Here is a 13,873-nt window from a genome sequence, read left to right as displayed (position 1 = left end):
GATTGCATTTTTGTGCAGTTTCTCCGCACTTGGAATTTTTTTCCCATTTTCTAGTACACGACATGGTAAAACCAATAGTGTCGTTCAAAAGTACAGCTCGTCCTGCAAAAAATAAGCCCTCACATGGCCATATTGACAGAAAAATAAAAAAGTTATGGCTCTGGGAAGGAGAGGAACGAAAACGCAAAACTGAAAAAAGCTCCAGGGGTTAAAGCCAGCATTTTGCTCTTCTAATTCAATCACCATGACAGGATATCAGCTGCTTTGTCCCCGTTAGGCTATGTGCACACGATGAGGATTTGCTGCTGATCCGCAGCGGATTTTTCCGTGCAGAAACGCTGCAGATCCGCACTGTGATGTACAGTACAATGTTATTGAATGAGGAAAAAAAAGCTGTGCAGATGGTGCGGAAAAATCAGTGCGGAATTGCTGCAGATTTCAAAGAAGTGCATGTCACTTTTGTGCAGATCTGCAGCGTTTCTGCACCCCTCCATGTTAAAATTCCACAGTGGCAAAAAACGCAGAAAATCCGCATCAATTCCGCATAAAAACCGTGGCAAATCCGCGGCTGCAGATTCTGCCAGGAGATGCGGATTTTGTGCAGAAAATTCTGCACCTCTTTTCCTACGTGTGCACATACCCTTAAAGGGGTTATCCAGGACTTATTTTTTTGCGATGGGGTTTACATTCAGTGCAAATGGGGTTTTGCAATTACCGTAAGTTAATTTCTATGGGAAGGAATGACTTTGCAATCTTTTTTTTTTTTTTTTTTTTTTTTTTTTAACCATTAATTTTTTATTACATTTTCAGAAAATTTTTGAACACACAAAGGGTCAAGCAAAACCCATAAACGCATACAATACCAAAGTATTGGTACCTGTACACATTCTACGTATAAAACATGACTTTTCACCATCCCACAGTGACATCACGGGAACTCCCGGGTTAAAGCGTGATGACATAATCCCAATAATGTAAGTTTCATAGGGCCAAATAAGGTTTTACATCTTCAGTGGAAAGGGGCTGACCTCCGGCTATCCAGCCATGGATCCCATATACCCTGAATTCTCTTTTTGGAATGAGGCAACGCCAATTCATATTGGCAATGTATATTAACTTTCTCAATTGCCTCTTTTATGGATGGCGAACTCCTCCACCTAGCCTTTGCAATCAGTTTAATCATTCTTCATAACAATGTAGAGTTAATACCTCTACTAATTGCTAGTTTGCAAACTTTGTGGAAACCAAAATTTGTGTCCGTCTCAAAACGTTTTGCAACAAGTGTATATTATTAATATTATCAATCCCACTGTTCTAGGACTTTTTTTTTCTCTCAATATATCTTTTTTTTTTTTTTTTAATTATTATTATTATTATTATTATTATTATTATTATTATTATTATTATTTTCTTTAGGAATGGGAATGAGGAATGGTACTGATCTGGATGCACAAAGACTGCAAAGTACTTTCAGATCCTTAGGCTACAAGGTCAATATTTTCAATGATCAAAATTGTGCTGATATTTATGGGCGACTTAAAAAAGGCAAGTCATGGGCAATATTTTTTTTTAATTTATTTTATTACTGTTACTATGCAGTGACCTGTCAATTAGTCATGTGTTCTTCATTGCACAATCTTCTTTCATTTTCAGTATAAAAATGCCTGGTAATATGTAGTGTGAATACAGATAAATCTTCATATAAGTGCTTCGATATAATGTACCATAAGCAGGCATGGCATCATATTATATTACAACTGAAAAATGTATATGAATAGAAAATTAGCAAGTTATTCTTCAGAGGCCTTGTTTTCATAATTATTTTTCAATTACATGGATTTTGACATTTTTTTTTCTATTCAGTCTTTCAAAAGTGACATGTCTGAAAATTTGTTTGGGTTTACATCGGGAATATTTTCCAACGTACACATCTGATTGAAGACTGAAATGAAGGACACTTTCATTTAAAGCTCCACTCCAGTGTTTGTTTTTGGGTTTTTTTCCACCCTCAGATTGATTATTATTAATGTATGTTCCCTGCCTCTAGTAAAATCCTTACCAGCCGCTGTCCTCTTCCGAACGCCGCTCTGCTACCTTTCTGACATCTTGTGACCACAGCTGCTGACTGACTGAAAGACCGAGGTAACAGTCACAAGTTGTCAATGTAGGTCTATGAGAGCCTCGTTCCTGCTCTCATTAACTTGCATTGAGAAATAACTTTCAGTCCACCCAGTTAACTCTGGGGCAATCCAGCAGGTCATAACTACCTGAAGATGACTGGAGCAGCGCTGAGAACAGCAGAAGACAGCAGCTGGTAAAAATTTTACCACAGGCAAGGAACATACATTACTGATATCACTTGATGGGTGAAATAAAAAAAACAAAAAAAAAAACACTGGAGTGGTGCTTCAACCCCTTACCGACATGTGACGTACTGGTACTTCATATGCCAGCTACCTGATTTTGATGCGGGCTCGCGCATGACAGCTGATTTAATCAGTCATTTTGCGCCTCTCGCAGCCGCAGCTGGAGAGGAGTGCTGTGTATAGCTGTTAACCAGTTATATCCCGCTGAAAATCTCTGACAGAGCATTTAACACACGTCGGGGAGGGCGTCATTCAAAGTGCCCAGTGGTGCACTCGTGACATGATTGTGATGTGCCGATGGGTTGTCATGACAGTTGAGGGTCTGCTGAAGACCCCTGTACCTGTCATTATCCAGTGCCAGTGTTTAGATGGCGTTCACAGGAGATCATGATTTTATATTTATGAAAAGATAATGGCAAGATAATATATAAAAAAAATATCAAATTTCTGAATTCTTCCCACCCCACGTACTTAATTTGTTCCGAGGGTGAGGGGGTTAATGGCATAGACCACCCATAAAAACCATTACTACATAGTATATAGGTTTATAGGGTGTTTTGCTGTAGTTGTGTAAAGGAAGGCTCAGAAGACTATATACTTTCCTATGCAGTAGCCAAAAAACATTTGCCAATACATCCTGACCCGGTCCACGGCACTCTTGTGACACACACTAGATGAATGTGCCCTTTTGAAACATCCAACAAAAAGTTGGGAATTTTTGCAGTGCATATGTTCAGCTTAGGTTCTGTTAACGCTTTAAAGATGTTTTTCACTTAAAAAGTAAAATGGTATCACCCTCATAGAGAGAGAGAGAGAGATTGATTTTTCCCTGACTTGAAAATCCTTCCGGGCATGCTCAGAGTGAAAAAAACGGGATACGACGCTGGATTCCAGTGTTTGACGGTCAGTGACATATCCTGCACCCATAGGCTTCCATTGTAGCCAGTGACGGGCAGCGCAGGACCCGTCGCTGAGCGATTTTCCGACGTGCAGAAAAAACGTTCCTCTGAACGTTTTCTCTGCCCGACGGACCGATATTTTCTGACGGATCCAGTGCACAACGGATGAAACACAATTTGTCGCTAATACAAGTCTATGGGAAAAAAACAGGATCCTGCAAAAAAAATTTGAAGGATCCTGTTTTTTCAAAATTCGACGGGAGGAAAAAGACGGAAGTGTGAAAGAGGCTATTTGTATGAGAATTGTGGCCAACTCTCCACTGGCAATTATGTAATTGTTTCTTTTTTATTGTGTGCAGTATCGGAGGAGGACCACAGCAACAGAAGTTCATTTGTGTGCGCACTATTGAGTCACGGAGAGGATGGTAAGCTGTATGGGGTGGACGATTGTCTGCCTATCAAGAGTCTGACCAGTCTTTTCCGTGGTGACAGATGCAAGACCTTGGTGGGCAAACCGAAATTATTCTTTATCCAGGTAACTTCATACTATACATTTTTAAACGGGTTGTCCCCTACTACGTCTTACATACATTCCCATTGTAAAATAAAACCTCCTTATACTCTGTTCCTGTAGCAGTGCCCTCCCGGTGATGTCAGCGCTGGGTCTCCCAGGCTTGGGATGTTAATGGGCTGCAATGCTCACACCTCCCCTGGAGATCCAAGGTTCGTCCGAAAGAAGTGAAAGCACAGCAGCCACTGATTGACTGCAGGGCTCATAAGGCATAGCAACGTCATGCTGGTATGGGAGGGGTGGATAGGGCGTTTCTATTTTACATTGGGGAATGTGGCGTTTAGTCTCAGTAATGGACAATCCTTTAAGGTATATTTAATACACCACAATATAATGTCTGCCTCTTGGCTTTTTGCTAAATTATTGACATATTTCTGTTTCTCTCAAGGCATGCAGAGGTACTGACCTCGACCCAGGAGTTGAAACAGATGGTGGCCCCTCTGACTCTGACGAAACCTATAGAATCCCAGTTGAGGCGGATTTCCTTTATGCCTATTCCACAGTCCCAGGTATTTAATCAGCTAAATATCATGGCTGACCTTTTTCTATTTGGCCTAGCAAAAATCAATGAGAAGAAAGCTCTAAGATGATCTGCAGCAGATATCCAAGGCAGAAACTTGCCGAGGAAGTGCAGTTTATGTGCTGTGTATCTGTGCTACGATTAGTCCCATTCAGTGTGGTTAAACTCTTTTTTTTTGCAAGAAAACCCAGTAGAAGTATAATCGTGCACATTCTTGTTGTAGATGATTAGTGATAACAATAATAATAATTTTTAGCACATTAACAGGGCTACATTTACCCGAATAACATACATTGGTGGGATAACGTGGGCGGTTGTAATAGGCGCATTGCCTGTGAAACGCTGACAGTCCGTACCTTCCTGCAATACATTCCACTGTTATGTTGAAGTGACCCATGGATCATAAGTTTCTGGTGTAACAACTAATGCTAAATAAGTAACATGTAATTTATCCCATGTGCTAAATGTGGAAAGAGTTACAACTAGCACACTCCCATGTGATGCAAAAAAGGGGGTATTTAATATACATACAGTAACCACAAACGTTTCGGTCTGCAATGGACCTTCATCAGTGTGCTAAATGTAGCATGAATGGTATATATAGTAGAACCCCGATAGGAATAAACTGATTCGCATCAAAATGTACCGTATATACTCGAGTATAAGCCGACCCGAGTATAAGCCGACCCCCCTAATTTTGCAACAAAAAACTGGGAAAACTTATTGACTCGAGTATAAGCCTAGGGTGGAAAATGCAGCAGCTACCGGTAAATGTCAAAAATAAAAATAGATACCAATAAAAGTAAAATTAATTGAGACATCAGTAGGTTGTGTTTTTGAATATCCATATTGAATCAGGAGCCACATATAATGCTCCATACAGTTCATTATGGCCCCATAAGATGCTCCATATACAAATATGCCCCATATAATGCTCCATGCAGTTCTTTATGGCCCCATAGATACCCCATATAATGCTCCATGCAGTTCATTATGGTCCCATAAGATGCCCCATATAATGCTCCATGCAGTTCATTTTGGCCCCATAAGATGCCCCATATAATGCTCCATGCAGTTCTTTATGGCCCCATAGATGTCCCATATAATGCTCCATGCAGTTATGGCCCCATAGATGCCCCATATAATGCACCATGCAGTTCTTTATGGCCCCATAGACGCTCCATACAGCATTGTGCCTCATGTAATGCTGCTGCTGCTGCTGCACTAAAAAAAAATTAAAAATGACATACTCGCCTCTCGTCGCTGCTCCTCTGCGTCCCGTCTCTCCGCACTGACTGTTCAGGCAGAGGGCGGCGCGCACACTAATACGTCATCGTGCCCACTAATACGTCATCGCGCCCTCTGACCTGAACAGTCACAGCAAGAGGACGGGAAGACGGAGCTTCGGTGGAACGAGGGAAGGTAAATATACTCACCTACTCCCGGCGCTCCTGACGCGGGCCTTGCATGTCCCATGGCCACGGTGTACGGCGCGGCAGCTCCTTCCTGTAGTGAGCGGTCACATGGTACCGCTCATTACAGTAATGAATATGCGGCTCCACCCCTGTGGGAGTGGAGTCCATATTCATTACTTTAATGAGCGGTACCATGTGACCGCTCACTACAGGAAGAAGCTGCCGCGCCGTACACCGTGGCCATGGGACATGCAAGAACCACGTCAGGAGCGCCGCATCAGTTTCTCGCATCAGAGAAACGCAGCATTCCTCCATTTCCTGACTCTGCGTATATATTACACTACAAACGGGTGATATGAGTGCAGTCCGATGTTTCACATGCACCCATAGACTTGTATGGGTGCAAGTGAGCCGGGTCTCGCTGCCAGTCGATTGTTTTCTCATGTTCAATCTGCATCAGAAAACAATCGCTGATCTGCACTGCCCCATAAAATATCACTGGGCCAAGTGCAATCCGGTGAAACACACAGTTATACACTCGTGTGACCCTGGCGTTTGGCAAGTCCCCTCCAGAAACCACCTGAAAATGCTCAAAAGATATGCATTTCTATGCTAAAAAAACTACTTTGTTTTTAGTTTTTCCTAAGAAACCAAGCGTTAAACAGAAGTGACCTGATTCATCATATAGGCATGTCTCCGCTCTGACGAGTCCTTGTGCTTTACAATACATCAGTGGGAAAGCACAACAGATACACCGAGGACACCTTCGTATATTTCAGAGCAACTATGTAACTATGTAACCCTGGCATTTCCTGAAGCATCAGCTCTCTGAAATACTCATTAGGTTCACCCACCTGAAAAAGACGACGTGTGCACACACTACAGAAATTGTCACTATTTGGTCCAAAATATGCTGCAAAACAAAATCTCTCATTCGGCTACGTTGATGGAAAAATAAAAGCTTTGACATTAAAGGGATTGTCCTGTCTAAAATGAAAAGTCTGCAGTCACTCTGTGTGACTGCCAACTTTTGAATTTCCCCCAGCGCCTGTCCCCAGGGGACTCGCCAGTTTCTGACCTGGAAACTGCAGTGATGTATGCAATAATCATACCCCGGGGCAGAAGCCATCTAGGGGGTGCGGCCTTGCTCTATACAAGTGTATGGAGCGATGGCGCGGCCGTCTAGTTGGTGTAGCATCGCTTAATACACTTGTATGGAGCGAGGCCATGCCCACTAGACTGTTACTGTCCGGGAGTATCGCATACATCACCGCCGTTCCCGGCTCAGAAACCAGCAAATCCTCGCAGCACACAGTGCGCTGGGGGTAATTGGAAAGACTTACCAATTTAGACTGGACAACCCCTTTAACAGCTTGTGCAGATATTGTATTTTCGGTCCATGTGCGAACCAATGCTATTCTATGGGATGTGCCCATGTCCAAAAATTATAGCCAGTATGCACGATTTGGATCCGTAAATCACGCTCTCCCATTCAAGTCAATGGGTTTGTCAAAAAAATCAGACTGTACTGTGAAATTTGGACTTAACTCAGATGTCATCAGACTGACAGATTGGAGAGGAGAAGTTGGAGATTTATTTTTTTTCCATCTGAGAGAATTGGATCACACCACGATCATACTCTGATCAAAATGTGATTACATAATCAGCCTGAATCTCTAGGATGAGAAAAAACATGGTTGTGTGATCCTAGCCTTAAAGGGGTATTCCAATCTCCAAGATCCTATCCCTATATGTTGTAGGTGTAATAATATTAGCAAATACCTCCAAATAGAAATGTAGTATTGTTCTTCTGATTCGCTGTGTCGCTTGCCCATGTGCAGGGCATTGCAGTAGCTTAGGTATCCATGGATATGACGACTCACAACTAATGTTCACACGTTCAGTATTTTACATCAGTATATGTATGCCAAAACCAGGAGTGGAACAATCAGGAAAAGTATAATAGAAACATATGCACCACTTCTGCGTTTATCACCCACTCCTGGTTTCGGCTTACAAATACTGAGGTAAAATACTGACCAAATACTGAACATGTGAACGTGGCCTAGCTGTCACTATATGAATGGTTGTAACCTTGTATACCCAAGCCATTACAATGCCTGCACATGTGGTAAGAGACATAGCGACTCAGAAGAACTATACTACATTTCTAATTGGAGGTATTTGCTAATATTCTTATTGTGTTCCCCAACAGTATGAAGTAGTAATCGCCCATATGCACCACCTCTCTATTCATGGTTTATGGATGACTGATATAGTGGAGTACAGGAAAGTCACCTCTTCATTGAAATGCTTCCTAGTGGGGGCCCAAGTATGCACTGCGTGTACCCTTGTGTACTAATATTGCTTTGGATTTTTATTGGTAATGTAGCTCAAGCATAACTACAACCTATGTGCATAGCAGGGATGTGGAGTCGGTAAGTATCTGACTCCAGCTATATCATAAATGGACAATAACTGATAACAAATTTGCTGAAGTAAAAGGAAAACATCACTTTTTTTTTTTTTTTTTTCAATTTATATATGGGGGCCTTAGATTGATAAAACAGATTAACTTTTTTTCTAAAATTTGTCTAAATTCCACTTTTCAAAACTTCGAATCCAACCACTCCGACTCCTCTGCCCTGGTCCATAGTATTACTATTTTGTGAAAGATACGCATTGATGTATAGTCATATTATTTATTTATTTCCTAGGTTATTATTCCTGGAGAAATACAGTGAATGGCTCCTGGTTCATTCAGTCCCTATGTGAAATGCTTAAGTTACATGGTAAAACCCTTGAACTTGTGCAGATCCTCACGTGTGTAAATCATATGGTGGCGCTGGAGTTTGAATCCTGCTCAAATCAAATAGATTTTCATGCAAAGAAACAGATCCCCTGTGTGGTGTCAATGCTCACAAAGGCCCTGAACTTTCCATAAGGCGAGAAGAAAGTGCTATTCTGGGCCTGCTGTAACCCCAGAAGGTAACGTCTGTATTCCATACATAGCATCGTCACACTCCAACAGATGGATGCTAGCGCGGATAAAGCCGCACAGCCGAACGGCGACCATCATCAGGTTTTATGTTTATTTATAAGGAAATCATATTGTGAAATTGATTGTCTATGTTGTGTTTGGTGCCTTTTGTTACACATGCATGTGTTCACACTATACAAATAAAATGCTTTTTCTTTTTTTTTTATGAAATGCATCTTGCATGTGTTTTGTAGAAAATAAAATCGCCAATGTGTTGTCGTATCAGGGAATTGTCACACACTACGGCTACAGCGCAAACCAGTATAAATTTGTTATTGAAATGAATAGAAGATGTGATGTACATGTTTTTATTATTGTGTGTGAAGTAGAAATGTACCAGATACCTGCGCCGATGTACAATTCTTACCTTGTTATCACAGATAAGGGCTCAGCACTCAAAAATCTACTGTTTATACTTGAAATATGAACAATGTTTACTTTCCCCAATATAAAGGGTAATCCCAAAAATATATCCAGGACAGGCTACTTCATGCAGGTCTTGACAGCACAGTCTCATATCTAACATGTTTCATGTATCAGATGATTTTTATTTGGAAAAATATTGGTACTTTCACATGTGAAAGATATTTTATGCTAAAAGATTCCATGGCAGAAGTCGGTGACTGATTCTTGGATCCTCACACAGATTAGTAGGGCTGAAGACTATGTGCCTACATGATGTTGTTTCTATATGTAATCTGCATTAATAAGTGACATGCCTGTTATTTTCAAAACCAGGACTGAAACAAACCACACTTGATAATCTTTGTTAGATATATATTGAAATAAATTAATTTTCAGGATGGAAAACACTTTGAAGTCTGCTTGAAATTCACAATTTATTGCCCCAATTTGTTTTACGTGGCCTTTCTGACCAGGCATTCCCTAAACCTAAGGGTTTGTCAGGGAAAACACCTGGGTGGCATCGTGCAGGTCCCACCGATGTCACTTGTTTGTCAGGGGACACGACTCCACTGTCTCCCATCATCAGGACAATTACGCCATTGATGGACTAGGCCACGGCTGTTTCTATTGCTAGGCTGGATATGAGGTACGGTAACCCACAGTGAGCGTATGGTTTATGTACACATCTGATTCCAGCGCACAGAATATATGTACATCTTTTATACAAGGTCGATTGGAGACCCGTTACTGGAAGCATATGGCTTTAGGGGTGCGGTTTACAGAGCAAGAGGAACAGAGCTATTCAGTTCTATATATGTAATTCAGAAAGGTTGGCTGTGTTTATATGTATGTGTATATATATAATGGGTCCTGGTCGCGGGATGTGCTCCGTCTCTTAGAATTTTATGAGATCACCCCTACCTTTCAGGTTATCTCCACCCCTAGAGGTCCCAGGCAGGAGATGTCGTGGTCATGTTTCCTATCACAATTTTACCTTTCTAGAGATGAAACATGGCATGGACAGCAACATCCATCTGACCTGATATTAAGTTGTAGGCATTTGGCCAGACTTACGGTGATGTGAATGAATGCGTTACGTTTGTCCCTTTGCTACACACAAAATGTATCTCCCATAAATATTGGATTGATGCTAACCCCAATATTCATCAATGACCACTGACTCCAGAGTGTCTGAGACAAATCCTTTGAACAGAGGAAGTCCCTGTACTTCTCCCGCTAAGTACAATAATCCTACACTTGTTGGCTGTTTCCCATCAAATTCCCTTTTGTGATTACCTGTTCACGGCAGGAGGCCCTATTTCAGAGGAGGTGGAAGTGTCAGCTCTTTTTCACTTCCCCAGTTATAATTAATCCCAGATGTTCAATGTGATGGTGATATTCCCCCTCTCCGAAGATGTCTTTATGGATTTTAATTTTTGTTAACGACATATAGTCTTTCAGATATCTTGGGGAATTCTGATTTAATAGATCGGTTCCTGTATCTTTTAGGCTCCATTAACACGTTCACGTTTCACTTACGTGTCCAGTTGTTTTTGCAGTTCACCGATCTGCAAATAAAAAGAAACATGTCTGCTTTTGATCCGATTTGCTTATCAATCACCCACACAACAAGTCAGTGGATCCATGAAAAAGAAGATGGGGAGGAAGGAGCACAAGAATGAAATACCCTTTTTTCCCGGTTTTCTCTTTTAAGGCCGGGTTCAAATGGTCATATAAAGAAAAGTCTGTTTTTTTGTTGTTTTTTTCATCCATTTCAGAGTTCTGCTACAAAGAGTGACATTTTCAGGACATTACAATGTGAAAAGAATTTGTGTGAGCTGTATAATTGTAATTCTAACTTATGTGAAGTCTCTGTGGTAGCGCTGCATTTTGGGGATTTTCTAGTATCTGCGGAAAATCTGTCGAGTACAAACATTGCCTTACTAACTCTTAAATGTTTTAATAATTTCCCTATTCAGGGCTCATTCCCATGTAGGAAAAATGCAACAGGTTTTGTTTTTTACTGAAATCCACTGTTTTGTACAATAAGTCAATATTGCGCATGAGATTTTTAATCTGTAGCATATTCGGTGTAAGCTGCAAAATATGCAGATTTAGCTTCAGCAAAAAATGTAAAATTAAATGTTCTTAATGAAAAAGTACATTTTACTCTTACTGTGATGAACGCTTGTGTGATCTGTTTATGAATAAACACAATGTATTTGACAGTTCTTGTACTTGTCTAAATTTGTTTTGTTGGTTTTATTAAATATATGTACGGACATGTAGGTTAATCCTGGGTGTCCAAGCAGTTAAAGGGAACCTGTCGCCCCAAAATCGTATATGAGGTAAGCCCACCAGCATCAGGGGCTTATCTACAGCATTCTGTAATGCTCTAGATAAGCCCCCGATGTAACCTGAAAGATGAGAAAAAGAGGTTAGATTATACTCACCCAGGGGCGGTCCGATCTGATGGGCGTCGCGGTCCGGTCCGGGGCCTCCTATCTTCATAGGATGACGTCCTCTTCTTGTATTTACGCTGTGGCTCCGGCGCAGGCGTACTTTGTCTGCCCTGTTGACGGCAGAGCAAAGTACTGCAGTGCGCAGGCGCCAGGAAAGGTCAGAGCGGCCCGGCGCCTGCGCACTGTAGTACTTTGCCCTCAACAGGGCAGACAAAGTACGCCTGCTCCGGAGCCACAGCGTGAATACAAGAAGAGGACGTCATCCTATGAAGATAGGAGGTCCCGGACTGGACCGCGACGCCCATCGGGTTGGGCCGCCCCTGGGTGAGTATAATCTAACCCTTTTTCTCATCTTTCAGGATACATCGGGGGCTTATCTACAGCATTCCAGAATGCTGTGGATAAGCCCCTAATGCTGGTGGGCTTAGTTCATCTTCGATTTTGGGGGTGACAGGTTCCCTTTAATGTTTTCTTCTGTCTTAAGAGAAACTGGATACATGGCCTCATTATAGTATCCTTCTTGTGGCTGCAAGTCCAGCCTGTGTGAAGAGCCTTTTAAATCCCATTGGTGGTGTTATTTCAAGTCATAAATCCGTGATCAGACAGACATCATTGCAGGTGCATTTCAGGTGAACTGAATGAGGCCTAAGGATCAGTTCACCCTAAGTTTGGACACTTGGCCAGACGTAGGCCCCAGACTGTCACGGGGGTGTCAGATGCTGCAGACAGTTGTTCTGCATCTGGCTGCAGTAGGTCTCTGTGTTAATCCTTCCCAGTGGCAACCTCCCTCCGGCTCTAATTGACACACTTGGAACTAGGTGTTTATAGACTCTCATTCTGCTTCAGGGAGTCGCCCGGTGATATTCACATTCTCCCTTGTGAAGGCTTGGAGCTATAGCAGTCGGCTTACTTCCTCTCTGGTGATCAAAAGCCTTATTGGTATCCAGGGACACTAGCACTTTCCCCTCCATTTTCACTCTTTGACTGGAGGGATGTAAACAGTCGTTGAATATTAAGGCTACTTTCACACTAGCGTTAACTGCAATCCGTCACAATGCGTCGTTTTGCAGAAAAAACGCATCCTGCAAAAGTGCTTGCAGGATGCGTTTTTTCTCCATTGACTAACATTTGCGACGGATTGCCACACGTCGCAACCGTCGTGAGACGGTTGCGCCGTGTTGTGGCGGTCCGCCGGGAGCAAAAAACGTTACATGTAACGTTTTTTGCTCCCGACGGTCCGCTTTTTCCGACCGCGCATGCGCGGCCGGAACTCCGCCCCCACCTCCCCGCACTTCCCCGCACCTCACAATGGGGCAGCGGATGCCCTGGAAAAATGCATCCGCTGCCCCCGTTGTGCGGTGGAGACAACGCTAGCGTCGGTGACCTCGGCCCGACGCACTGCGACGGGCCGAGCCCGACGCTAGTGTGAAAGTAGCCTAAGGGTCATTGATTTTCCCAGCATAAACCCAGTTTGGTCCCCATGAATAATTTGTAGGATACAAAACCCCAGTCAATTAGCCACTATTTTAGCTAATATTTTTACATAACATTGTAATAACAAGATGGGTCTACATGAAGCACAAAAGATGAGGTCCTTCCCAGGTTTGGGATAACAAAATAATATTGCGTCCCACATTAATGCCAGTTGCGAGCCCCTCTCAAGAGATTATCCAAAGAGGGCCTTTAGTAACGGAGACTAGAATTGCTTATTGTCGGAGCTAAGGGGACTCGTTATTTAGTAAATCTGCTATAACCAATTCGATTTCTTGTTTAGTGATCGGTTGATCTAACAAGTTCCTTGGTTCCTGAGTCACGGAAGGTACAGGGACCCATGCCAAGTAACGTCCGTTTCTGCTTTGGATTTTATGGTAGAGACTGTACATAGGAACAGGCAATAGTGAACAAACTCCAAGAATAGCCTCTTGGGGTTTGCCATCACTCCTCCCTACATCCTTAATCACTGTAATCACCTGAGGCACCATTTTCCATGTAAACTAGCAGTTTGCAATATTTAACGCCATTTTAAAAACATTCCTGCCTGGATAGTTACGTTGCTCCTTTTCTGTAAACAAAAGGATATACACATGCATGGCTCCCTTCCACATAGTTTTATATGTTCAGGGGTAGGATTTTGGAGATTTTGCACTTCATGTCTCGTAGGTGGCGCCTCATGTTCCTGTTCTTTGATTATGTAA

At 42.3% G+C, this 13,873-nt stretch overlaps 1 protein-coding gene across 2 annotated transcripts in view; it reads left to right on the top strand.

The window, feature by feature from the left end:
* Positions 1–11,447, top strand: part of CASP3 (caspase 3) — a 69,707-nt gene extending 58,260 nt beyond the window's left edge. For both annotated transcript variants that reach the window (XM_077279575.1, XM_077279576.1), the window contains exons 4-7: positions 1,417–1,545; positions 3,625–3,800; positions 4,225–4,345; positions 8,489–11,447. In XM_077279575.1, coding sequence (XP_077135690.1) covers positions 1,417–1,545; positions 3,625–3,800; positions 4,225–4,345; positions 8,489–8,715 — 653 coding nt within the window. In that variant the 3' untranslated portion in view covers positions 8,716–11,447. The remainder of the gene's footprint in view (positions 1–1,416; positions 1,546–3,624; positions 3,801–4,224; positions 4,346–8,488) is intronic.
* Positions 11,448–13,873: the final 2,426 nt, after the last annotated feature.

Source organism: Ranitomeya variabilis, chromosome 1 (assembly GCF_051348905.1).
Source record: "Ranitomeya variabilis isolate aRanVar5 chromosome 1, aRanVar5.hap1, whole genome shotgun sequence".
Lineage (NCBI taxonomy): Eukaryota > Metazoa > Chordata > Amphibia > Anura > Dendrobatidae > Ranitomeya > Ranitomeya variabilis.
Note: the sequence above shows the minus strand (reverse complement) of the source record. Positions and strands in the feature narration are given on the sequence as shown.